At 34.8% G+C, this 26,869-nt stretch overlaps 3 protein-coding genes across 4 annotated transcripts; 2 read left to right on the top strand and 1 right to left on the bottom strand.

Moving 5' to 3' along the window:
- The first annotated feature begins 8,948 nt into the window (after window positions 1-8,948).
- LOC107828732 (uncharacterized) lies at window positions 8,949-12,013 on the top strand. The gene is made up of 4 exons (XM_016656100.2): window positions 8,949-9,107; window positions 9,211-9,292; window positions 10,041-10,133; window positions 11,691-12,013. Exons 1-4 carry the CDS (start codon window positions 9,049-9,051, stop codon window positions 11,820-11,822), a joined length of 366 nt encoding a protein of 121 aa, XP_016511586.1. The 5' UTR covers window positions 8,949-9,048; the 3' UTR covers window positions 11,823-12,013.
- A 1,379-nt stretch (window positions 12,014-13,392) lies between these two features.
- Window positions 13,393-20,790, top strand: LOC107815247 (putative casein kinase II subunit beta-4). 2 transcript variants are annotated; one of them, XM_075225807.1, is made up of 5 exons: window positions 13,393-13,878; window positions 15,998-16,216; window positions 19,355-19,449; window positions 19,597-19,762; window positions 20,118-20,790. In XM_075225807.1, exons 1-5 carry the CDS (start codon window positions 13,662-13,664, stop codon window positions 20,246-20,248), a joined length of 828 nt encoding a protein of 275 aa, XP_075081908.1. In that variant the 5' UTR covers window positions 13,393-13,661; the 3' UTR covers window positions 20,249-20,790. The 2 variants fall into 2 exon arrangements, with proteins under 2 accessions (XP_075081908.1, XP_075081907.1); XM_075225806.1 differs by having other exon boundaries at window positions 13,395-13,878; window positions 19,340-19,449.
- LOC142166155 (amino acid transporter AVT1I-like) lies at window positions 20,147-24,294 on the bottom strand. Its single transcript, XM_075224581.1, has 2 exons — window positions 24,248-24,294; window positions 20,147-22,289 (listed from the first exon to the last, which is right to left on the bottom strand). The coding sequence occupies exons 1-2, from the start codon at window positions 24,292-24,294 to the stop codon at window positions 21,761-21,763; spliced, it is 576 nt and encodes a 191-aa protein (XP_075080682.1). The 3' UTR covers window positions 20,147-21,760.
- Between the last annotated feature and the right edge of the window lie 2,575 nt (window positions 24,295-26,869).

The raw sequence follows: 26,869 nt of genomic DNA, 5'->3' as shown, positions 1-26,869 counted from the left end.
ACCCCCGACATTTTTTCCTCCAAGAACTTCCCATCTTGCTCTTGGGGAGACTCGAACTCACAACCTCTTGGTTGGAAGTAGAGAGGTTGTGAGTTCGAGTCTCCGCAAGAGCAAGATGGGAAGTTCTTGGAGGGAAGGATGTCGGGGGTCTATTTGGAAACAACCTCTCTACCCTAGGGTAGGGGTAAGGTCTGCGTACACACTACCCTCCCCAGACCCCACTAAAACTAAAGAGTAAAAAAAAAGATGGGGTCATAAAACTAAAGAGTACAAGTTTGTAATTGGCCACAAAACCGATTGACGTCGGAAAATTATATTATACATATAAAATTACTCCCTCCACCTCATATTATCAGTCGAGGTTACTAAAAATAATTGTCTTGAATTATTTATCATTTTAAAAGTTCAAGACAAAATTAATTATTTTTTTCTTTTTTACCCTTAATTTAATTATTCTTGAAGACTACAAACACCTCAATTATAAGTATTAAGTGAACTGAAGAGAGATTATATTTTACGATATAAATAAAGGTAAAATAGTCAAAAACCTTTTCTATTTAATATTTTATAAGGAAGGTGTAAAAGATAAACACGACAAATAATTTGAAAGACGGAGGGAGTATATATTATTTTTTCCGTCTATATTTATCGAGTACAGCTCTAGCGGAGCCCACTTCTCCAAACATTTGGGCATTGTTTATCGCTTAATTCATAAATGCTGTTGTGATGGTCGGGCGGGCGAAGCTAGGTGGACGAAAGGGAGTTTAGCCGAATTTCTTTACTGAAAAATTATATTGTATATATATGCTTAAATATTAAATTCTTTTAACTTCTTTGCATGTTTATTTTTTGAATCCCATCAATTATTCAACATATTTTAGTTGTGATTGCAGGCCGAAGGTGGTTATGTTGCTTTGCGATACAATAATTGAGTTCTTGCTCATTTGGTAAATTTCTTGTATGTGCTTTATGTTTAAATATCTTAATATATTAGAGAATTTATGATGTGAATTAGGGTTTGTAATAATTGTATTCTTCTTTTAAATTATTGTTGAGATTGGTAGAGAAATTTTTACTTTTTTTTCACCATTAATGAATTTTTTTCGCTTTGCATATGTAATTTTTTACAAGTATGAATTTCGACAATGTCGTACGTGCACAAGCAATAATTACATGATAGGTCACAATTAGTTCTCTAATATTCGGACATTTTAGAATTAATAATCTATTAAAAAATTACTTACTTTTTATATAAGTATAATTTCACATACCTCCCTCCAAATTTGGCTTGTAACACTAATCTTAGAGCCGTCAAAATAGGCTTGGCCCGTAAAGCCAGCCCAATCCAGCCCGCGACTTGGGTAGGGTTGGGCTAAGATTTTTTGAGCCCATTTAAAATTGAGGCTTATAAGTCCGGCCCAAGTCAGCTGACTGGCCCTTGAGGCTTGACCTAGGCTGGGTCTGGGCCGGCCCGTGGGCCAAAAATTAATTAAATTCAAATAAATTAACTATTAAATATTTAGAAAAAGTAAAAACTAAAAAACTATTAACTGCCATCCCTATTCCCCAACTCTAGATTGCTCATTTACCTTACCATATCAATTAGAATTTAGATTTTTGACATGCATGTAATATGACAAAATTTAGTTTTTCTTTTGCTTAATTAATAACGAACTCGAAAAGTTTTAAGTGACCAATAATAATCTTTTTTCAAAAGAAAATATTACTTTAAGTGGCCAATGATCGGTTTGAATTGCTTTAATATATTTTTAATATATAAACTGCTCTTCAGTATAGAAAAAGATCAATTATAAACACACAGGAAAAAAAAATGTCCACTAGCAAATTTCAAAAATTTTAAAAATTTATGGACTATAATGATGAACTCAGCCAATGATGTTAATCCTTAATTAAAAAATCTCGGCATATAAACTTATTGAAGAAATCCCTGAACCTGAGAAAAATGAAAGAAAAACATTAAGAAAATATTCATGTAGCTTTAAAAAAGAAGAGCTAGAGATATAGAGAATTCGCATTTCAATTACGAAATTCCTTGTCAAATATCAAGCTTTTTGTACGCTCTAAGCGAATAGAAGTTGTTTCGCATGATTAATTGACTATGTCACGAAAAAATATTTAAGGATTTAAAGAAATTCTTTTTTATAAAAAAAATTGAAGAGACGACCCGCCCTAGCCCGCGACCCTCTTAGGGCTGGGTTGGACTGGCTATTTTAAGGCCCATTCATGTGGCGGGCCGGTCCCCGAGGCTTGGGCTAGGCTGGGTTGACCCGTTTTGACAGCTCTAACTAATCTTCCGTGCAATTCATAATACAAAGTTTGCTCCCTTGTTTTGATTTCTCAACTTAATAATTATTTTAAACTATTTATCGTTACTGCAACATGATATACGACCATTAATATTTGAAATCTACATGATTTGGCTAATGACACTTACCATTTTTATTTTAAGACTAGAGTCTTTCTAGAAAGAGCTCAAAACTCAAATATTCATTCTTTAAACATGGATATACAAGACGAGAAGAAAAACATGCAACCTATGTTGCTTGGACTTTCCGAAAATGTGGTCGGATACGTGTCGGATCCTCCAAAAGTAGTGCATTTTTTAAGAATTCAACACGGGTGCGGCTACATTTTGGAGAGTCCGCACAACATAGCATACAACTCAATATATAAAATTTGCCAACATACATATTTTTTTATGAAAGACAATAAAAATATGATGAAACAAAAAGAATAACTTAATAATCGAATTTAAAGGATAAAGTTACATTGTCTTTCTAAAATGGTTGCTTAATTGACATATTTTGAGACGTGCCGTAATAAATGTTTATTTGTTTAAAGTTGGATGGATTTCATTTTAATATAAAGTTGGAGGAAGAAGTATTTTTTACCTTACCTTTTAATAGGTAACGAGAGATATACGTGCAATGCATGTACCTCAAAGTTAGTACTATATTAAAAGCACGAATACCCTTAGCGAAATGTCGTTCGTCTTTTTTACCCTTTTAAAATAGAGTTCACACTAAACAAAATAGTCATTCCATTAATTATTTAGGAATTTAAAATTAACTAAAATTATGGTTAATAAATCTTTTCTTATTTGACTTATGTAAAAAATCTTAATATTTAGGAATCTAAAGTCCATCATAATTTTACCTTATGTATAAACCACTTTCTTATAAGAACTATGTTCATGTTAATTTTTTTAAAAATATTTATATTATGTTAGTCGTTAAATGACCATAACAAACAATCATTACCCTTTTGCTTGACTAGCCCAAATTTATATAAAAATAGGGAAGTATTTAATTGATCTATTGTTCAGTTTTAAGATTCTTTTTCATTCATAGTCATATTATGTGTTGGGGTTGAACAATTCCTACGTGCTGTAGGGTACTGTCATTTAATACTTTTTCAGATATTTATTACAGTTACTTGTCCGTTTAATTAAAAATATATATCAACCATATAGTGATAAAGTCTTAAATTTATAAAATATTAACTTGATATGAGTTAGAATACCTAACCAATTTTATGTGATGAATGCAACGATCCAAACAACCTGTACAACATTCGTAAGTGAGTTTAAACCAATGATCATACATGAGACATAAACCAATGATAATATATGAGACATTATAAATAAAAATCACAATTGAAAACTTTCGATTTAGAGTTGTTTATCAATTATCAAACAATAATTCTAACATCAAAACCGTAGTACAAGATAGAAATTCACCGCAAATGACAAGTAAATTTGCTATGAGGACGTATGTTTATGATAAAAAAAATGTACAAAATAACTTCTTTTATACTTGTAAAATTCTGATTTCAAAACAAAGAAGAAAGAACCTAATACGGTAAGCAAAGGAGAAATTGAATCCTCTGTAAAATTCTGGAAACCTATCCAAAACAAAGAATAAACGAATGAGAGAAGCCTAATACGGTAAGTAAAGAAGAAATACGTCTTTTTTACTCCTTTAAAATGAAGTTCAATTTTGGACAAAATAGTCATTGTCATCTTATTATTTTTCTAATATTTTAGAATTTTAAATTAACTAAAATTTTAATAAATTCTGTAAGAACTACCAATATTTAGAAATTTAAATCTTTCCATAGCTAAATATTCTTAACATACTATAGAAGAAGGAAGCATATAACCAGACATTCATGACTTCTTTAGACGTCCTTAGTTTCATTAAAAATGATTATTTTACAGAGAAATTCGTATTCTTTTATTTTCTCATAATATTAAAAAAAATTAGAATTGGACAACAAAATTGAAATTAAAAATAATAATAAATAGTCACTGGTATAATAAAGAAAGCTTAATAATCTGAGCATCGAAGTTCGCCACCAATCTTCTTATTGTCAATATGTATGTATATGCTTTTTAAAAATAAATTACCCATTGAGAAAGTATACACGAGCAACACGCATATTATAAGACTAGTTACATAAAAAGCAGGTCCAACCAGTGAAAATAACATATCGTGAAGATTAGGAAGGATTGCCATATGGATTGACCAAACTCTACCTCAGGGTAGAGGTAAGGCCTGCTTACAGTGGCGGAGGCAGGATCTCCACGAAGGGGGTTCAAAAAAATTTTTTTGTAGCTAGTAGGAATTGAACTCATGACCTTATGTAGATTTTGAACCCCCTTAACCACTAAACTACACTTTTGGATAGTGTTAAGAGTATTCAAAACTTAATATATAGAGATAAAAAACAGATTTTACCTTATATATACAATGTAATTTTTCAGCGAAGAGTGTTCGCGTAAACACCCTTGCGCCCCCTAAATCCGCCCCTACCAACAACACGTCCAACAATCACTACAATCACTATGTTTTTGATAGCACTTATGTTTTTGAGAAGTCGAGCACATTGACTGAAAAATTTCACAATCAAAATTAACAGAATCAATGATGGTTGATATAATACGAAGAAAAAAAAATACGTATATTATATCGTATATACAAAGAAACACATACACACATAGTACATATTAAGAGGTACAATAATATACAAGTAGAATTAAGAAAAATATAAAAGGCATAATATACTTATGAAATAAAAATATAAAAATTTTAGATTGAAAAAAGATAATATAATAAAATTAGAATAATTGAACTTGATTTTGACTTTGATAACTTTAATTATATCAAATTAGAGTATCACTACGTAAATTTGCTTATTGCAATGCTTGAAACAGTGAAAAAGAGAGCATGTAATTAAAAATATGCCTTGCACTACAGGACTTGTATTTGATGGAATAATAATATATTTGGACAAGGGGAAAATAAGAAGAAGATAAAAGTATAATTTAGCTTATTTATTCCAATAGACCTAGAATAATTTATATAAAGGAAAGTTAGGATCTAAACGAGTTATTGTTGTTACCTAATTTTTTTCTACATATTAAGTACTATTCCAAAAGTTTACTTACCTTTTTATAGTTTTTTTTTATAGTTCTTATACCATAGTGTTTAATTTTTTTGAGAAAAAAAGTACTTTTACATGTACTATTATTATGAAATGGCCTCTTCTGGGGGAGAAATTCAAAAATATCAGATTTATAACTGGTCGTTCAAAAATAGCCCAATTTCAAAAGTAATCGAAATTTAGCCACTTTTCATGTAAAGATAAATTTGAGCGAAAATACTATTCAAACCCCGGAAAATACGCCATTATATTATACTGGAGTTCCAGCATAAGTACACTAGAACTCCAGCATAATATACTGGAGTTCCAGCAAGTATAATTGTCCAGTATAATATACTGGAGTTTGGAGCATCGATGCTCCAGTATACCGGTCCAACATAATATGCTGAAGTTCATACACAGGTGCACCGAACTCCAGTATATTATGCTGGACCGGTTTCTGTTGCAGCAAAATAGTGGCTATTTTTTATTGACTTCGTAAACGCTGGCTATTTTTGAATGACAAGTCCGAAAACTGGCTATACCGTGCTATTTTTACCTCCTCTGGCCGGCTATGTGAAGAAGAAGAGTAAGAGATTCAGTTTAGATCGTACAAAGAAGAACTGTATACACTAACAACTTCTTATACGCTAATTTATTTTCCAGGTTAATGACTCATGTGTACATCACAAATAAAACTCTCTCATGATCGGATCTTAGCAACAACAACAACAATCCAATATAATCCCACAAGTGGGGTCTAGAGAGGGTAATATGTACGCAGACTTTACCTCTACCCTGAAGGATAGAAAGACTGTTTCCAGGAGACCTTCGGCTAAATAAAAGCAACAGGAGCCGATATATTAGTACCATAAAAAATGCATAATACACTTATCAACGGTTAGCAATATTTTACACGTTCTTCATTAACTTCATCAAAGCTTTTGCACTTAGGTTTGAGATTCTTGGTTATAGACTGCTCTATTATTACCTATTATTACAACGTATAGTATTTTTGAGAGTTTAAGAGGCATATGATTTGCAAAAAATCTACTCTAACAATGTTATTGAAAGTTCTAAAGAAATTTACAATTATACTTCTACGACAAAAAATAAGATAGTCACACTTTACAACCTTAACTATGCAATTGGGCCCGGGCTATTGAAAGTTCTAAAGAAATTTGTAAAAATTGGCTAGGGCGCCCTATTTAGTCGCCCCTTATTTAACCTATACTTATTTTTTTAAATTTTTTAACTTATACCAACTTTTTAAATAACTTCAGCCCCCTTTCTCCTCCTCCTTCTCCTCCTTCGTTTTCTTTTTCAAGTTACAAAACAAACTGGTATTTATCTCCAGAAGCAACACTGTTTTAGTTATAAGGTCAAATTTTTTTAATTGAACGGTTTGGCAGTTGTACTTCTGCTCCAAATTTACAGCAAATTAGTCTTAAGAAAAAGTTTAAGTTACCAATAAGATAGGCTGTAAAATTTTGAAGTTTTTGTATGTTTATTCGTGTTTGAGCTGAGAAGATGTACCTTATTTTTCTTAAAAAATCACTGCCAATTGTGGTGCTTCAGCTCTAGAGTTGAAGTTCTTCAGTTACAAAACAAAAACTTCAGGCTCTAGAGCTGAAAGTTCGCCAGTTACAAACAAAAACTTCAGCTCTAGAGTTGAAGTTCGCTAGTTACAAATAAAAACTTCGCCAGTTACAAAACAAAAACTTTAGCTCTAGAGCTGAAGCTCGTCAGTTACAAAAACAAAAACTTCAGCTCCAGAGCTGAAGTTTGTCAGTTAAAAATTAAAAAACTTCAACTCTAGAGATGAAGTTCGCTAGTTAAAAAACAAAAAACTTCAGCTCTAGAGATGAACTTTAGGCCTGACTACTAGAGTGCTGAAGTTTTGCGTGATTGCCTTTGCTACTTCAGTCCCGTATGCTGAAATTATGCGAAAAAGCGAGTACGCTTGCAATTTTTTTTGCAAAGCGGGTACAAGTTAAAACGTGACACAAAAAACGGGTATAGATGTAAATGCCCCAAGATATTTACAATTATACTTCGACGACAAAAAATAAGGTAGTCAGACTTTACAAGCTTGACTATGCAATTGGGCCCGGGCATAGCCCGGGCTAATGGTAACTAGTATATAATATAGGGAATTTTTCATAACGCACCATCTTTTTTGTCTAATTAGCCATTTATAGATATCCTTTGTTATATTACGTGTTATAGATATCTTTTATGTATTTATACAATGTATTTCATGTATTTAAGCTGTTGTATTCATTAATACAACCAAAAATATAGGCGTAAAATCTGGAATTCCAGTTAAGTTTGACATGTATTTAGCTGTATTCAAGCGACATTAACATTAAATACAGTAACGTATTTGCGCTAAAAGCGGAAGGAAATATAATCACTTGATATTCTCCTAATTTAACTCAACGAACTAAAACGATCCCTCATTAATCTGTATTTGAAAGATACATAATAAAGATTATAGCCGAATAAAGAGAAATACATATGAATAATACAGTTGAATACAACAAAATACACCTTAATTCATCTTAATAAAATACTTGAATACAACAAAAATACAACTAAATACAGCTGAATAAACTCTTGAATGCAAAAAAATGCAACTAACTTCTGCTGAATAAAATAGTTGAATATAACTAACTACAATTGAATACAACTGAATACAGTTGTATAAAATACTTGAATACAACTAACTTATGCTGAATAAAATGGTTACATACAACTGATTAAACCTGAATACAAGTGAATACAGCTGAAGAATACATTCGAATACAACTGAATACAAATAGGCTGGGTTTGTCAGCCCACTGCGTCTTCGACATGAACACTCCTCCAATTGGGCCCGAGGAATTGCCAGAAACATCATTAGAATTAGAATGATGAGAATTCAGCCCAGACGATGATGGCTCTGAAAAACTTGAAAAGTGCCTCTCAATTGCAGAACTAACATTGCCACAAGTGTACGACTTTCCGGTGGGCGAAAAAACGACCGCCGCAACACGAGATCCGGTCAAATCGAACGGTGCTCGCATGCTGTTGCTGACAGCTCAGCCCGAATCCGGATCTTTTGTGAAGTACGCGAGTGTGGTTGCTCATATTCCGGCTCAGACAATGGCTGATGATAACGTTGGTGACGCGGAGCAGAAAATTGAGAATTTGGGTGGGAGAAGAGTTAAGAAACTAGGGTTTGTGGGAGAAGAGAGTCTTGGTTGTATGCAAACAGAGAGAGATTGTATTGGGGTTTGCAGATACGCGGTAATTATGTGAGAGAAAATACAAAAAGGGAGAGAGAAAAATAATATTTAGCATATATGGTGCCTTAATTGTATGATGTAACTATATTTAGATTTTTTGCTATAAAGGATAAAATGTATTTATAGGATGTAATATTTTAAAATAATATTTATTTAAAATAAATAGGGTACTAAGATTTTCTATAGGGTGTAAAAATTCCTATAATATATAGCAGACTTTAGCAAAATTCCTAACGTGAACGCTGGGTTCAAGAGTCAACTTTCAACAATTTCAAGATTGTGTTTTCTTTGAATTGATTCAGGTTTTTCAAGAATGGTTTATTGCGATTATTGCATAAAATTCAGTCGACCAGATTATTGGGATGACAAAGTGTAAGCTTTAATTTCTCATGCAAAGTTTTTATTTATTTATTTATTTATTTATTTCTGCATTCTACTTCTTACGATTCATTCTAAATTCTTTTTTTTTCCATAGATGTTGTAGGAACTGTGGGAAAATCCTATATGAAGAAAATTTTACAACTGAACCAACTTTTGTCAAAATTATGGCACGACAGGTTTGTCTAATTTGATGCAAATTGGTTCAATATATTTTATTTGTTAGAAGATGTTTTTAATTAACCTTGAATCTCATTGTTATTATTTGTTACAGTAGTTTGTTCACAATAGATTATTGGTTTAGCTAAATTCACAGAAGTTTAAGGTCTGAGAAAACCTCTGATGATTTTGGAGTTATGATTCGAAACACAGGAATTACGAACCACATATTCAACGTATCCTAATCAAAGGCGAAACCAGAATTTGAAACTTGTGATTTCGAGATTTTAATCTAGTTGCTAGGTTCTAAATTAACAATTTGTAATGTTGTATTTACCCGAAAATTACTAGTTAGGAGACATATGGGTTTTTCTTAGAGGAAGCGGATCTGCAGCAACCACGACTTGTGTCACCAGTCATCGAGAAATCTCACGAAAGCGTATGAATTACTTTGTCCACAGCCTACTACCCCTCTCTAAGATGCAAAGAATTTAACCCTAGCCGTCGTTTGTTTCACATAAGAAACAATTTCGAAATTCAACCCAATAATATTTCACAACATGTACATATTCAATAGATTTCTTTAGACAAATATGAGGTTTGAACCAAAACTACTTACTTCGGCTGAACTCGTAACCAAAGCACTAGCTCCGTCCCGAGCCTAACTATAAAAAAATTTGCCCTTATTCACAGACATGTCATATATATGGGAAAAAAATAGCTTGGGCACATAACTAACTCTTGGTATTTGTGCTATATTATGTGCAGAAGAAACAACTGGAAAGGGCACTAAAATTGCTCCATCCTGTGCAGAAGAAACAACTGAAGTGGCCTGCAGAATTGAAAATTTCAGCTCCTAAGGTATGGAAAAAAATGGTAAAGAAAAGATCATTTGCTTTCTTTAGCATACATAATGCTGAACTAATTATTACCTTAATCATAGTTCTTATTATTCATATATGGCTATGATTTGTCTTCTTTGTAATGGTGAGGAACAAAAACTTAATTGAGATTCTTAGAATTATATTCTATTTTCATCTTTCCTCGTGCGGAGGGTATATTGAAGACAACTTTTCTATATTTACTATAAGGGTAAAGTCAGCGTACTCACTATCCTTCCCAGATCCCACTTATGAAATTATGTTGAGTTTATTATTGTTATTGTCGTTGTCGTGTGTGCACTGGAAAGAGGAGAAAATAATTATGTGGTACTGGCAAAGGAAAGATAAAGACAACTAATAGAACAGAAGAGTTATAACATCTAATTCTCTGACAAGCAGGATTCTACTTTGAGGAGGTTATATAATTTCTCTATCATAATAAAGTCTTTGTAATGTATTGGTTCAATATCATGAGCTTGGAGTCTATAGTAAGTAAGATGACAGACTTTGGCACAAGGGCGGCTCGGTACACGAAGCATCCCCATTTATGTAGAATCCGGGGAAGGGCCGCATCCCAAAAGGGTATGATGTAGGCAACCAACTACTCTGATGCAAGCATTAATGGCTGATTCCACGATGCTAAAATGAAGTATGTATTAGTTTTTCTTGTTGTTATCGGTGTAATTTTTAGCCGAGGGTCTATCGGAAATAGCGTCTCTGCCTTGGTCTGCGTCAGAGGCGGACCCATATGTATGGGTGAGGGGTCACCAGACCCCGTAAACTTCGACCGATGTATATATAGGTATATACTTTGAAAATAGTTAATTTAAAGCAGTTGGCACCCTGAACACTAAAAACCTTTAGGGGGCGCTGGTTGAGCAGAATAATATGCTTCCGTCGTGTAAAAATTCTGGGTCCGCCGCTGATTTGCGTACACACTACCCTTCCCAAACCCCACTTTTGCATAGGTGTAATTTTTGCTCTTATCATAGTCATTAAGAAACTAAATTCCGTTTTTAGCTTTAGCAAGCTTGTGACTACCTGAACAAACTAGTCTATGCTCAGCTAAGTATGATTACTTAGTAATTGATGAATACATGGACAGAGATAATAAATTCATGGAAATACTCTAGCTTCTTCTTATTCATATTATCCTTTGTTCTTTCTAGTTTTGCATGTTATATTGCATGATATTTCATCCTTCAGGCCAAAAGGTTGCCATATGCATCCATGGGCTATAAAGTTGAAAATATTATGAAACATTGGAATACTCCAATTCTTTGGTAGGAATATAAACTAGAGGAGACATCTCTAGGTATTGCATACAGCCTCTCCACCCTTCGGGGTAGGGGTAAGGTCTGCGTACATATTACTCTCCCCAGACCCCACTTGTGGGATTATACTGTGTCGTTGTTGTTGTTGTTGTGAGACATCTCTAGGTACCTTTGATTAATAAATCCACTTGTATTTTTGTCACTTATCATCGTCATATATAAGTAGTCGTAACTCGTACTTCTTGAATTCGTTAAAACTGCAGATGATACTCGCGAAACCAGAGGAAAGTAAAAATGTGGTTGATGCACGCGATAATTTCTTTGTTCAGAGTGGGAAAATTGATCCTGAGACAGAAGAAATTTATGAAGAACCAGTTGATAATATGGCAAATTAAAGATACATATTACAAGGAGGTAGAACATTTCCAGGCATATTACTGGGATTTTTAGTTATAGACTTATAGTGTTGGATTACACAATGTGAGGCCATATGATTTCCAGGCATTATTTATTGATTCATTAAGTTTTGATAATAGTTTATCAGCTTTTGTTATGAATCTTATTCCATTATATTTCAATTGGTCAATCTAGCTACCACAACTGCTACTACTACATGTCATGTCGTCAATCTCAAGCAAGTTAGGTCGACCACATAAATCCTACGTAATTAACAATGTCGCTCCAATATTTAAGCTCATAATATTCTGTATAGTGAGGATTCATCGTATTTACCACTTGCTATCAGCCTATCACAATCCTCTTCTTTTATCAGGGCCTGAGTCCGATAATGTGAGCAAATTCATACCGACAGTTTGTGTTGTAACATTCCTTCTTATTTGGTTCAAAATGTATGAAGGTGTGTGACTCGTGATGTTATTCTAAGAGATAATACGATGAAAATACTATAAATTGTTCAGTGCTAATATAGTAACATTAGCTTCTCTTTTTAAATGCTTTATGATTTCCAAGCATTATTTTTTGATTTATTAAGTTTTGGTAATAGTTTATCAATTTTAATCATGAATCTTATTCCATATATTTCAATTGGTCAATCTAGCTACAACTACTGTTACGACTACACGTCAATTCCAAGCAATATGCTCAGTATAGTCCCAAAAGTTGGTCTGAGTGTGTATGCAAACCTTATATTTCCATACCTTGTGCAGGTAGAGAGGTTGTTTCTGATAGACCCTCGCCTCATGCAAGCATAATCACAACAGTTTAGAAAAAGAGATACAGTAACGAGGAAGAAAAGGGGTCAGTAACAATAACAAGATAATAGTGGACCGAAACAGAAGCAACATCAGGTAGTAGTAGAGATCTACGATAATTCTACCATCTCCACATCCTTCTATCAAGGGTCCCCGCCGTTGACAACCTCTCACCCCTGAAAGAAAGTTGGGCCGACTATATGAATCTTTATTAACAATAGTGTTCCAATATTTAAGCTCATAGTATTCTGTGAGGATTCATCGTATTATACACTGGTTACTAGCCTATAGCATTCCTCTTCTTTTATCGGAGTCCGAGTCAATAATGTGAGCAAATTCACACCGACAATTTGTGATGTAGCATTCCTTCTTAGTGTTTCAAAATATATGAATATGTGCAACTCGTGATGTTATTCTAAGAGATAATAATAAGATGAAAATATAAAATGTTTAGTGGTAATAGTAATATTGAGAAAATTAATCATCTCCTCTTCTTTTCATTTCAATTTATAGTTTTTACTCTAGTAAATAATTAAAGAGGTAAATAATGAAGTATAATTAACTACCAAAGGAAAACAATTAATAGTTCAATATATAAGGGCTCATTTGATACGAAGGATACAAATAATTAATCTCAAAATTAAATTTGAGTCGAATTTATTTTAAATTAATTGAGATAAGATCGCAATATATTTAATTTCGAAATTAGTTATTTCGAAATTGTAATAGCAAATGACCCCTATGAAAAACAAGAAGAAGGATGACACAGAAAAGATCTGAAAATAACAAAACCAACTTCTCTTTGTCCCTTCTCTCCCACTTTCCCCTTTCTCTATTGTAGCCGAAACCCTAATTATCTTCGTCTACCCGATTCTCTCTCTCTCTCTACACACACACACACAGTTCCTTGCTCTTCTCTCAAAATCTAGGATTTCTCAGCTTCAGAGTCTCTCCAATTTCATTTTCAAGCTACTATATGCAGATATAAATATAGTAGCAACAAATTGATATATTGTAGAAGAAATGTATAGAGATCGAGGAGGAGGAGGTGGCGGAGGAGGACCGTTGGATCGGAAACGAATCAACGATGCGTTGGATAAGCACTTAGAGAAGTTATCACCGTCAACATCTAGGTCTTTGAAGGATAAAGCTGTTCCGTCTACCTCCGCCTCCGCCGGTGGTGGTGGTGGAAAATCGCATTTTGATCATCGCAACACCAGCAAAAATAAGTGCTCTGATGGTTAGTATCTTTTATTAATCATTTTCCAAAGTATTGGATTTTGCCTTTATTAGGGTAAAAATGTTGTCTTTAGTGGTTGATTAGAAGATCCACAAGCTGTTTGGATTTAAAATGTTTTAATTAATAGATATGTGATTTTGGAAGTAATTGCTGGATACGAGCTTTTAAGGCTTTAGGTGTGATATTATAATACTATGGTTTTTAGCCACATTCTCCGTCCCATTTTATGTGACAATATTTGAGTGGGCATGGGTTTAAGGCATATAGAATACTTTTGAAATTAGTCCTTAAGGCCATAGACATTTGAGCGGGTATAAATCATGTCATGGAAGGTAGAATTGGAAGTTTAAAGCTAAAATTGTCTCCGATAAGAGATAGGTGTTATTCTTTCCAGGACGAGCGAAAAAGGAGTCACATAAAATGGGACAAAAGTTTTTCTTTTTTAGTTGGAAATAATGGTTTCCAACTTTTTTTTGTCATGTTCAGAAGCTTGAAAGATATACTGTTTCCATTTTTGGTGTTTGCTGTAAATTGTTTTTTTTTTAATCCATTTTCTTTTGTATTTATGGGGGAAATTAGTTTAACAACTGATCAAGGTACACTATATATGTTGAGGGGTGTCTTTGGCGCGTTTTTGTTGTTCTTGTACTAAAGTTGCTCTCATTTTCGTTTCTCTGTAATGATGCACCCTTTTGGAAGAAATGGAAATATTCCTTTAATCCAAAAAGCAGCATGGAATGAATTCAGATATAGTTTTATCTAGTCACATAGCATGAACATTGAAAAAATTAGTGTGTTCCGAATATATACTTATTTTGCTTGTGGTTCTCTCTGGATGTTTCCAAACTGTATTTCAGATATTCCTAGATTCTCAGCACGGCGATAGAAAGATTATCCCTGTGGTTTCATATGTAGTTTTTCGGTTGTCACAGTCAATTCTTGCTAGAGGTTTACAAAGTTGATTTTTCTTTTTAAATAAAAAAAATGTCTGTTTTGTGATGTGCAACCATAAGTGCAGGCTAGACTTTTGTGGTCTTTTTATTCTAGTACTGGTGAATACAGCTTCTATGTCATGCCATTATAATCTAGTATGGAATGAGCTTTGAGGTTAAAATTGAAAATTCCTATGATATATTGCCATAACTTATTAACAGTATTTGCCATTTTTGTTAACCTGGCTGTCTCGCCTTCTTACGGATTTCTCTGTGCCTCCCACTCTGCCTATTCCTCTTCATTCTGACAGCCAGGCTGCGATTTATATCGCCAAAAACCCTGTCTTTCACGAGAGGATGAAACGAACTTGATTGTCATTTTGTCCGTCAACAGTTTCAATCCAGCCTCATTTCCCTTTCTTTTCTTCCCACTCGCTCTCAACTGCCAGACATCTTCACCAAACCTCTTTCTGGGCCTTCTCATCGTGAGCTTCTGAGCAAGTTGGGGGTTCATTCTTCCCCTCCAACTTGGGGGGGGGGGGTGTTGACAGTGTTGGTATTGGTTTGGAAGAAAGCTGTGGCGGCTAGGGCATTGTAATGTCTCAGATGATAACAAAACTGCCTCTTCAACACAATAGCAGGGACACATGTTTTAATCACAGCCTTTGTTCCCTAAATGATGTGTTTGATCTCAGCCATAGGATTCATTTCTAGAAGCTTCTTATGCAGAAGACCCAACTTAGCTTATTTATGTACACACGTGATAATAGAAGAGGGCACATGCTTGGTAGTTATGTCGGTTAGTAGGTGTATATATTAAAACACTGTACAGACAGTTCATTTGCAAGCAGAATGAAAATCATTTGCTCCTCAACTGAATTTCTTCTTCTCCAAGTTTTACATTTCTGAATTATTTATCTTTAACTCAGCCTTTTATGTTTTAATTTGAAAGAAAAACTTCAGCTGTTTAAGTAGAGTTGTTTGTCTTTTACTTATGGTTGGTTCTTGATGTTGAGTTGTGGAAAGCTTTTAGCAACATCTTTCTGAATAACATAGCTGTTTAAGTCTTCTCGAGGTGCGCTACCTTTTTGGGTATAGCTTGGCATACTATACTGGCCTACCTAACTCACTATTTTCCTTGCATTTCAAATGACGTGAGTACATTCTCATGTTTATGTATTTTGTAGAGGAATCTGAAACGGACAGTGAAGAGTCTGATGTTAGTGGTTCTGATGGGGATGATACTTCATGGATTTCTTGGTTTTGTAACCTGCGTGGTAATGAGTTCTTCTGTGAAGTTGATGATGATTACATTCAAGATGATTTTAACCTCTGTGGATTGAGCAGTCAAGTTCCCTACTATGACTATGCGCTTGACCTCATCCTTGATGTTGAATCCTCCCATGGTATGTATTCTTTCTCTTGTTTAGATTACTTCATATTTTATGATGAATTTCCGAAGATTGATTTTGGACTTACTTTTCAGTTGAAGGATGCAATTTTCTTGTCTTCTGAAACTATATGGTTCGCTGTTTTATTTCCTATGGACTATTTTGACAAATTAGTATCTTTAGTGAAGTAAACATGTGGAGAACTGGTCAGCTTTACTTGATATATTTTAGGTTGTTTGGAATAACTTCTTATAAAGGCTGGGAGAAACTAGTGAAAGTTTCTTTATAAAAAAAAGTAAAAAGAAACTACTTAAAGTTAATTTTGAGTCGCATTCTACCAGGTTTTTCCAACTGGTCTAGGCTTATCCATCTTATAATGACATGTATAAATGCCCATTTGTAGATATTTGGGTAAATTTTATTGTTAGAATCATCTTATATCCGTTTGTCCAATAGTAAGTTTTTGGAGGAATGTATCCTGCCATTGTCCGGGTTTGATGTGACATTCATGCCGAATTGCAGAAATTCTAAATGAAGCCATTGAATCATTTAATCGATAGATATAAATAACGGTGCCCCTAAGGCTCACTGTGTCTTGTATTCTATTGCCCATCTCATTGAAAATTTTAAAAATCAACCACCAATGCTTGCCCCGGAAGAAAAGATGGAAGGGGGAATGTTCTGTTTACATTGTCTAACTGCTGATAGAAGCAGTTTCTTTAAAAACAAACATCTCAAAATAGTGACAAGGTTCATGGGGCTTGAAGCAAAAAACTTGAAGTTGAGTGCATGCTTCTTTGGAATGAAACGCACAGTTCACGGCATTAAAAGAATACCAAACATATGTGGAATTTACTCAATTTAGTACTATAGTGATCAAACTGCAATCGAAATAACTATTTTCCGTATTCAGTGTACAATAAATATCGATATTAATCCAACTCCTCAAAATTGAGATTCAACAAACCCATCGCTTTTGGTTAGGATCACCTTGCACATCTTTTTTTGAAGCGTTCACTTATATAAAAACATGACTTCACCCATAAAGTGATAACCCTTCATGTCACATTGTTTCATCGCTTTAGGCGACGAAACGATGGTTTTTAATAACACGGGAGAAAAAGAGCTGCTTCTTTTCAATCAAGGAACATGACACTTTTATGAAGCACATGATTTCATCCATTAGGACACGAAAAAAGTATATGACGTTATCTCAATGCAAAACTACCATAATACCAGGAAAAATTGATTTCTTGAATGAAAAGAAGTAGCTCGTTTTACCCAATGTCATCAAAAGCCATCATTTTGTCTCTTAGAGCAATTAATCGATGTGAAGCGAGGGTTATCGCCTAATGGGTGAAATCATGTGCTTCATAAAAGTGTGTCATGTTCCTTGATTGAAGAGAAGACAAAATGATGGCTTTTGATGACATTGGGTAAAACGAGCTACTTCTTTTCATTCAAGAAATCAATTTTTCCTGGTATTATGGTAGTTTTGCATTGAGATAACGTCATATACTTTTTTCGTGTCCTAATGGATGAAATCATGTGCTTCATAAAAGTGTCATGTTCCTTGATTGAAAAGAAGCAGCTCTTTTTCTCCCGTGTTATTAAAAACCATCGTTTCGTCGCCTAAAGCGATGAAACAATGTGACATGAAGGGTTATCACTTTATGGGTGAAGTCATGTTTTTATATAAGTGAACGCTTCAAAAAAAGATGCAACAACAACAATAAACCCCCTACCTTCTTAATGACTTGCACTAGAGAAAAAATACATCTCCAATATATAATGTAAATCAAATTAATATTTTAAAACATGTGTCAATCAAATACCATTACATAAAACAAAAGGGTTTAATTAAAACCACGAATTGATTATGATACCGCCTTTTTTGTGTAATTCATATGATGCAATTGGAGCTATCAGCAGTAACAATCAATTTAGATATCCAAAACAAAATAGTGGTATTTGCTCTCCACCAAAAAATAACACGGGGCCCAACGTTGAGAAATACAATAACAATGGCTTTGATACCATGTGAAGAAATGAGGGGAGGATTGCCAAGACCATATATGGAGATCACAACCCATTGTGCATCTTTATGTAGATTCCTTTTTAGGAACTCTTGGAGTTCTATGCTATCAATATTTCTTTTTGTAAATAATCAAAGTGCTTTTCTTAATTATTAAATGTGAAGTGCTATTTTCTTTTGCAGTTCCTTCTTTTGTATAAAACATTACAAGTTATCCTTCTCTTTTCTTTGAGGGGGGTTGGGGTGGGTTATTGGAGTTTTGATCTGTTTCAATGAGCTCTTACCTAATTCTGATGCTTTGAAAATTTGGTATATGTGATGCTTTGAATAGTCTGTTGCATGATCTAACAAGTTCTCTGTTCCAAGTCTTGGATCTGTTTTAAGATAATAATGCCTGAGCCGAAAATCTCCTAAGTTTCTCCGACATGGCAGTTTAGGTGCCGCACCCGTGTTGACACAACAATAGTATGGGTTTGGATATGGGATCCGTACCTGATTTGGTCAAATAATTTTGGGTATTTTGACCACGACGGACGGAAATATTCGAGACGAGATACAATTTGATTCCCTAAATCAAAACCAAAACTAGGGTAAATTTGAAAAAATAGCATACTTTATCTAGGAAATCAATCCTTTACTAATCTACAACTTGAGAATAAAAAAGAAATCCACCCTTGACAAGCTATATGTAAGTATTCCACAAAATTTCTCATAATTTAGAAATATTTTTTATATTTTTGAATTATTTTTAGCCGGACCCCAATCGGTATTAGGATCCGTATCCCCGAATCTTAGAATTTACATATCGAAGGATCCGACCTCTAGATCTGTACCCGTGTCGGACACTCGCACCCGTGTCCAAGAAACTTAAAAATCTCTCGGCTACCAGTACATCCTTGGAGTAATGGTGGCAGATCAAGCTATTCGATCATTTATTTATAGCTTATGTTTTCACGCTAGAAAAACATCCTACATGATAATCTAAGTAAACTTCCGTCTCTATGTAATGGCAACCAAGAATGTTGTCTGATATCCAAGATGCAGCAGTATCATCTTTCATATTAAGACAATTGCAGTTTGTCAAATTTTCCTGCATTGAATAGGTGATATGTTCACAGAGGAGCAGAATGAATTAGTTGAATCGGCAGCAGAGATGTTATATGGTTTGATTCATGTTCGGTACATTTTGACTACCAAGGGAATGGCCGCAATGGTAATTTCTTATCACCATTCTCTTGTATACTTCACATTTTCCTCCTCTTGATCTTCATTACTGTTTAACCTATCCTTGAAATGATGGTTCCTTGTATCTGTGCCAAACCTTGAAATGATGGTTTTATATCTGTGCCAAACCTTTCAGTTGGAGAAGTACAAAAACTACGACTTTGGAAGATGCCCGCGAGTTTATTGCAGTGGACAGCCTTGCCTTCCTGTTGGTCAATCAGATATTCCGCGCTCAAGTACTGTAAAAATATACTGTCCCAAGTGTGAGGACATTTATTACCCCCGATCAAAGTACCAAGGCAGTATCCTTTTCTGCTACCACTTCTTGATGTGCTCTCTCTCTCTCTACACACACACACACACAAAATATATATAAAATACACCACACATACATTTACATATTTGTGAGATGTATTTTCAATTAGTTAATTTCATCCATATATTTCCTCTAATAGCAATTATGTTTTCTCAGAATCTCTAATGCAATTCGTGCTTATGTTTAGTTGAGCTGCATCCATCTTACCTAAGGATTCTGCACTCCTAAGTTGCATATAAATTTTGACATTAGGTCTGTGCTCATAAGTTGCATATTGGTATTTGTTCGCTTGCCGTGAGTAGCCTATTTCTATCCTTATTTGATTTCTTTAACTGCTCAAGATATTGACGGGGCTTACTTTGGGACAACATTTCCTCATCTCTTCTTGATGACTTATGGACACCTCAAGCCGCAAAAACCAACACAAAATTATACTCCCAGGGTGTTTGGTTTCAAGATCCACAAGACTTGACAGTGAAGCCGTTGTGAAGAGATCATATTTTCTGCCAGTAATGATTCATACCTGGCTTTTGATGTACAATTCGTCATGGTAGAGGCAGTTGAAGAAGAGGAGCTCTTGATAATGATGAAAAATTGTTCTTCGTCGATGGAAGGCAGCTTGGGCCAATCTGTCAAGTGAAATTTGTTCCCAAAATATCGTCGTAAATTTACAAGAGCTTTGTAAGCTTAATTCTTTACCAGTTTGAGAATGGATTTATGTTTCCTCATCAACCACTTTTCGTGGCTGTCCGTTGATCCTTTGATCTAGCTTCTGAACTTACCACTACCATTTTCCAACAGAGGTACTCATCAGGATTCTAGACTAGTGTACGTCGGGGTTTCACCCTTCTTTGTAGGACAATTTCCAGTTGTAATGATGTGATTGTATCGAAATTGTTATCCAAGCTAAAGTTGTATGCTGATACATAAATCTTGAGGCATGCGCCCTTCTTTATGTTTGCATTCTCTGTTTTGAATTATGTTATATTTGAAATATAACAATTCTGGCTTGTATGCAGACGAGTGGATTAGGTGCCAAAAGTGTTTGGGGGACAAAAACAGAAGCCAAAGGTTGGAGTATACAACAGGTATTTACATTAGTTGACATGTCAAAACTGAAATTTGGAGCCAAGTTTAAGTAGCTGTCTACGTATTTGGCCAAAATAAAAAAAATTGTACATAATTTTTGTTGGACATGACTTATGATGTTTTTCAACGAAACATAAGTTCCATATATGGCAACAAAAGAACCTAAAACTATAATCACCCCAATAAATATGACTTCTATTCCAACACTTGTTGAGCAAGGCTTCATGATCTTGAGGTAGCAGATACATGGAAACAATATAGACAAACTAATGCCCGTAAATGCACCTATAAATGTCATGACATATTCGAAAAATGGAACGACTAATGCAACAATAACTGTGCTGATGACCAAAACTGTTCTGATGAAGTAGCTCATAGGTTTACTCTTGCGACAAGGAAATATATCTTCAATTGGAAATTATTTTTTTCATTTTATATTTGGTAGTAATTATTCTTGAAGATGGAGATGACAAATAAATAGAATAAATATTCAATGGACCGTATAAAAGAGAAACACGACAGATAATTTGAGACGGAGGGAATATTTGGTAGAAGCAGAGGTAAAACTGTTGGACAGTTATGTAAGGTCATGTTGGAACTAAAAATAGCAAATTTGACCTTAAAACTTTTCCTATAATCTTAAAACTCCAAGAATTTTTTGTCCTATTTATAATTTATAATTCTCATCACATAAAAATCGATGTAATAGAAATTTTAAAGTATAAGCAAGCGACACCATTAATAAGGTTTTCGGCACAATTTGTGGCTGGCTATAGTTCATAAAATCAACTTAATAAAGAAGAATATCACCTTTCTGTAAAAAAAAAAAAATGATATTTCATTTTATACGCCAATCTTTCTTCTTCTTCTTTTTGTTTTTTTTTAAAGAAGAATGTCACCTTTCTGTAAAAAAAAATATATTTAATATCCAAAGTATACCTTTCTCTTGAAAACCGACACCATCTACTGCACCAATCCAAAAAACTACGCAAACCAGAACAATAGACGCCAAAACTCCCCCGAGAGAAACATAAGCCAATAACCCTAAGCTTCTTAGCCATGTTGTTGGCAATATTATTAGAGCAACTAACATGACAAATGTTTCTTTTCCTCCAATTTTGAGGTCACCAATATGAATATTTGCATTTGGGAATAATTTTTGGAAATTGTCACCTTCTAATATAAGGAACTCAACTGCAACTAAGTATAGTTCAAGATACATAAAAGTTGATATTAATATTTTCCCTTTTTTCCCAAAAGCAAATTGACCAATGTCAGCATATGTATTGATTGTCTGAGAGGCACTCATACATTTTTGTAAAAGTAATCCAGTATAGCAACATAGTGTTGCTACCAAGAAAAGTATTATCAAACTTAACCATCCTCCTTCTGAAAGTGCATAGGGTACTGATAGTATGCAAAGTGCATAGGGTACACAACTAGGTCAACAATAAGCTAATTAAAAGTAACGGCAATGAAGAGGAGCCTTGACGTAACTGGTAAAGTTGCTGCCATGTGACCAGGAGGCCACGGGTTCGAGCCGTGGAAACAACCTCTTGCAGAAATGCAGCCTTTTTAGGAGTAACGACAGCTTGATGCACTAAGCTTCCGCTATGCACGGGATTCGGGGAAAGGTCGGACCAGAAAGGTCTATTGTACGTAGCTTACCCTATATTTCTGCAAGAGGCTATTTTCGCCGCTCCAACCTATGACTTCCTGGTCACATGGCAGCAACTTTACTAGTTGAGCCACCCTCCCCTTCAAGCTAATTAATAATTTTTTTTAGACATTTTGGTTCGATATTTTTAGTAGTCGATTTCTAGAAATGTTATAAAACTACCATATTTAATTAATTTAATTTAATTTAATTTAATTTAGTTTCATATATGGCAACAAAAGAACCCAAAGCTATAATCACGGCAATAAACATGACTTATATCCCAACACTTCTTGATTAAAGCTTCTTGATTTTGGGGTAGCAGATGCGTGGGAACAATATAGACAGACTAATGCCCGTAGATGCACCTATAAATGTCATGACAAATTAGAAAAATAATAATAATAAAATTAAAAAATTAAGGCCCCTCATAACAATATAGCAGATGCGCATGCAGAAGCGTGCATCACATGTGCATCTCGTGCATCACTCGTGCATCCCGTGCATCGCCCCTGCATCACGTATTATCAAACTATACCATCATTCTTCTAAAAGTGCATAGGATATCGATAGTATTCCAACACCTAAACACATTGGTGAGGAGTAGTGAAAGTTTAATTTCACACGTGTGCTCCCACATCAGTAAGTATCAATACTAGTGATAGCATGGACCTTTATCATGGTCTATTTAAAGGATTACATATAGGTGTTCGTAACACTACTCTTTTTGTACACACAAAGCTCTTCTTTGTATCTAACAAACGGTGAACAACGCTAGATACAAGGAAAAGGAACTAAAAAAAAAAGAAAACAAGAATGGAGGGAGGTTCGAGAGTGCTCCAACAGCTAAACCAAATTAAAGAAAAGACTCAGTATTTCCATACTTTACTTCCTACATCTTCCTGCTATATATAAGCCTTGTATTCTTTTCAGCTCACCAGGTCTCAACCTGGATCCTCCATCACACGTTGAGTTTTCCTCAATTCAGCAACTGGCCTAAGTATCTTAGCTTCTAACCCAATAACATAATCAGTAATGTGCCTATTCATAACACGTACATCTCCTACGTCACACGTGCATACCGTATCAATAAATAAATAAATACTTTTTAAACGTCACATATATTTGTTAAAATTTGTGTATAGAGGATAAAACTCTTCTAGCAGAAACATAAACTAATAATCCTAAGCTGGATATGTTTTGATTAATGTTGGAGCAGTGCTCATGTATTTTAAAAAAAAAGGAATCCCGTGTAGCAACACAGAATTGCTACTGAGAAAAGTATTATTAAACTTAACCATCCTCCTTCTCAAAGTGCATAGGCTACGATAGTAGTCCAACACCTATATAAAAGAAAGTATGGGGAAATAAGAGTTTAAGTTTGATGAAGCAGTGTCAAATTAAAAAGAAAAAATCATAGTAATACAAGAAATTAAGTAATTATTACTCCTTCTGTTTCACTTTACGTGACGCGATTCCAAGTGCGAGAATCAAAGTTATTAATTTTGACCGTGAAATTAGACATAAATTCTTCAAGTTTTTCAAAATAAAATTTACATATTTGAAAGTTACATTAAAAAATTTACAATAATTCAAAACATTAATAAAATATTTAAGAAAAATATGATCAAGGAACAACCTCGTAGACTCCCGAAATAGTAAAGTTGTCACATAAATTAAAACAGCCAAAGTAGTACTTCATTCTTCAAAATAATAAGGCATTAACCTGATAATGTATTTATTCCGTTGAAACATGTTCGAAGGAAAGACATTAACCTGATAATGCTTAAACTACTAGGTTCCGTATTTGTTAGTTTTAAAGAATATCCAAATGCTAGTTTCTACACTTGATTTTTATTCTCAATATATTCTCTCTAGACAATAGGATTACAGATTTTGTGTCACGACCCAAAATCAACCGTTGTGATGACGCTTATCTTGCAACTAGGCAAGTCACTACTCAACTATTTCAACACAGTAAAAGCTTTGAAAATTAATATATTTACGGAAACAATAAATATTTAAGTAAACCTTTTTGAAACAGAAATAGATCCGCAACACAATACAATCTATCTCGAAATCGGGGTGTCACCAAGTACATGAGCATCTATACCAGAATACAGTCTACTATAAAGTCTAAGGAATAAGAACTGAAATACAAATAAAGATAATGAAGGAGAGTCAAGGCCTGGGAACGCTATGAAACTACCTCGATAGTCTCCCGGGATCCTGGCTCTTCGACTAGCAGCCGCCGTGACCAGAAACACCTGGATCTGCACACGAGGTGCAAGGTGTAGCGTGAGTACGACCAACTCAATAAGTAACAAATATAACCTTTGGACTGAAAGGTAGTGACGAACTCAACTGGCACAGTGATATGAAGAATATAACTCCTCTATTTCAAGTTAAATAGATAACTCAAAATAGTAAAATAGATCAAATTTGAGTGATATGAAGAATATAACTCCTCTATTTCTACATGCCAATGCACATATTATATGTGATGCACAATGCTGACAGCCTCATGTGCTCAATCACCCAGTACTGAGTAGGGTCAATCCAGCTCGTGGAGAAGATCCATCTCCAGGTATATAATGCTTCGGACAAGATCCATATGCAGTGAAGATCCATCCCTCAATAATATTAACTGCTCTCACTCGGGGTGTGTGCAGACTCCGGAGGGCTCCTTCAGCCCAAGCGCTAACATAAATTAGTATAACCGCTGCGGCGTGCAACCCGATCCCATAAATGTCACTCATAATCAAGGTCTCGGCCTCACTTAGTCATCAATCTCTCCAGTCTCACTCACGGGCTCACAATATCATGAAACTAGCTCAAAAATAATAATAATAATATGATGTATCAATAAATAACAACAGAGACTGAGAAATGATATGAAATGAATGAGTATGACTGAGTACGAAATATCATAGAAATCAGTAAGACAACAGCAAGAAACGACCACTACGGGTCCCAACAGTACCGGCATACAACCTAAACATGATCTCTAGCATGAATGACAACTCAAATACTTTATCACATGATGAAAATGCGGGTATCAATGAGATAGAACCACTATACAGTGCCATGGAACCGACCAGGTCACAATTCTCACAGTGCACGCCCGTCACTTGGCATGTGCGTCACCTCATACCAGTCACATAACGCATAATTTGGTATTTCAAACCATCAAAACCAAGTTTAGAAGTGTTACCTACCTCAATCCGAGCAAAACTCTAATCCAACATGCCTTTGCCTCTCAAATCAGCCTCCAAATATCCAGAATCTAGCCACAAACAATACAATACAATCAATACGGGCTAAAGGAATCAATTATACAAGAAATTACGAAGCTACAACTCAAAAATCTGAAATTGGCTCCAATCTAGTTCTCGGGCCCACGTCTCGAAATCCGACAAAAATTATAAAATCCGAAAGCCCATCCAACAACGAGTCTAACTAAATAATTTTTATCAAAATCCAACACCCAATCGTCATCCAAATTTGCCAAATCAACTCTCCAAATCCCTAGCCCCAAACCCCCAAATTACACCTCAAAAACACACAAACTAGGTGGGAAAATCAATGAGGATACAAGATTATTGATTAAAAACGAGCACAAGGGACTTACCTCAAGAATGCCCTCGAAAACCCTCTCCAAAATCGCCTTAGACCGAGCTCAAAACGTTTGAAAATGAAGAAAATCGCGAACCCTTGTGTTTTTAATTCTGCCTAGCAAAACAGCTTCTGCGGTTCACTTAACCGCATCTGTGGCCTTTCAAGCTTCTACGGCACCCAGTTCGCTTTTGCGAAGGGCCGTTCACTTCTGCGAAGCTGCCTCACCAAGCGCCCATGCGCTTTTGCGATCCAATACGCGCATCTGCGGACACGCAGGTGCGGAAAGGACCTCGCACCTGCGACCTCTGCCAGCTTCCTCCTTGATCGCTTCTGCGGTCACCTTCTCGCTTCTTCGAGTTCAAACAGTAAAAATGTGGGCATGTTTTCAAGTTCAATAGATAACTCAAAATAGTAAAATAGATAAAATCTGAGTGATATGAAGAATATAACTCCTCTATTTCTACATGCCAATGCACATATTATATGTGATGCACCATGCTGACAGCCTCATGTAATCAATCACGTACTGAGTAGGGTCAATCTAGCTCGTGGAGAAGATCCATCTCCAGGTATATAATGCTTCGGACAAGATCCATATGCAGTGAAGATCCATCCCTCAATAATATTAACTACTCTCAGTCGGGGTGTGTGCAGACTCCGGAGGGTTCCTTTAGCCCAAGCGCTAACATAAATCAGTATAACCGTTGCGGCGTGCATGCCGATCCCATA

Source organism: Nicotiana tabacum, chromosome 11 (genome assembly GCF_000715075.1).
Source record: "Nicotiana tabacum cultivar K326 chromosome 11, ASM71507v2, whole genome shotgun sequence".
Taxonomy (NCBI): Eukaryota; Viridiplantae; Streptophyta; class Magnoliopsida; order Solanales; family Solanaceae; genus Nicotiana; species Nicotiana tabacum.
Note: the sequence above shows the minus strand (reverse complement) of the source record. Positions and strands in the feature narration are given on the sequence as shown.

Bases quoted from the DNA above. Each gene is read 5' to 3' on its own strand.
- LOC107828732 (XM_016656100.2), top strand. From the start codon at position 9,049: ATGGTTTATTGCGATTATTGCATAAAATTCAGTCGACCAGATTATTGG. The intron at 9,108-9,210 runs GTAAGCTTTAAT...TTTTTTCCATAG, and splicing joins GATTATTGGGATGACAAAGT to ATGTTGTAGGAACTGTGGGA. The intron at 10,134-11,690 runs GTATGGAAAAAA...TTAAAACTGCAG, and splicing joins TGAAAATTTCAGCTCCTAAG to ATGATACTCGCGAAACCAGA.
- LOC107815247 (XM_075225806.1), top strand. From the start codon at position 13,662: ATGTATAGAGATCGAGGAGGAGGAGGTGGCGGAGGAGGACCGTTGGAT. The intron at 19,450-19,596 runs GTAATTTCTTAT...CAAACCTTTCAG, and splicing joins CCAAGGGAATGGCCGCAATG to TTGGAGAAGTACAAAAACTA. The intron at 19,763-20,117 runs GTATCCTTTTCT...TAACTGCTCAAG, and splicing joins CCGATCAAAGTACCAAGGCA to ATATTGACGGGGCTTACTTT.
- LOC142166155 (XM_075224581.1), bottom strand. From the start codon at position 24,294: ATGTCTTTCCTTCGAACATGTTTCAACGGAATAAATACATTATCAGG. The intron at 22,290-24,247 runs TTAATGCCTTAT...TGTACCCTATGC, and splicing joins GGAATAAATACATTATCAGG to ACTTTGCATACTATCAGTAC.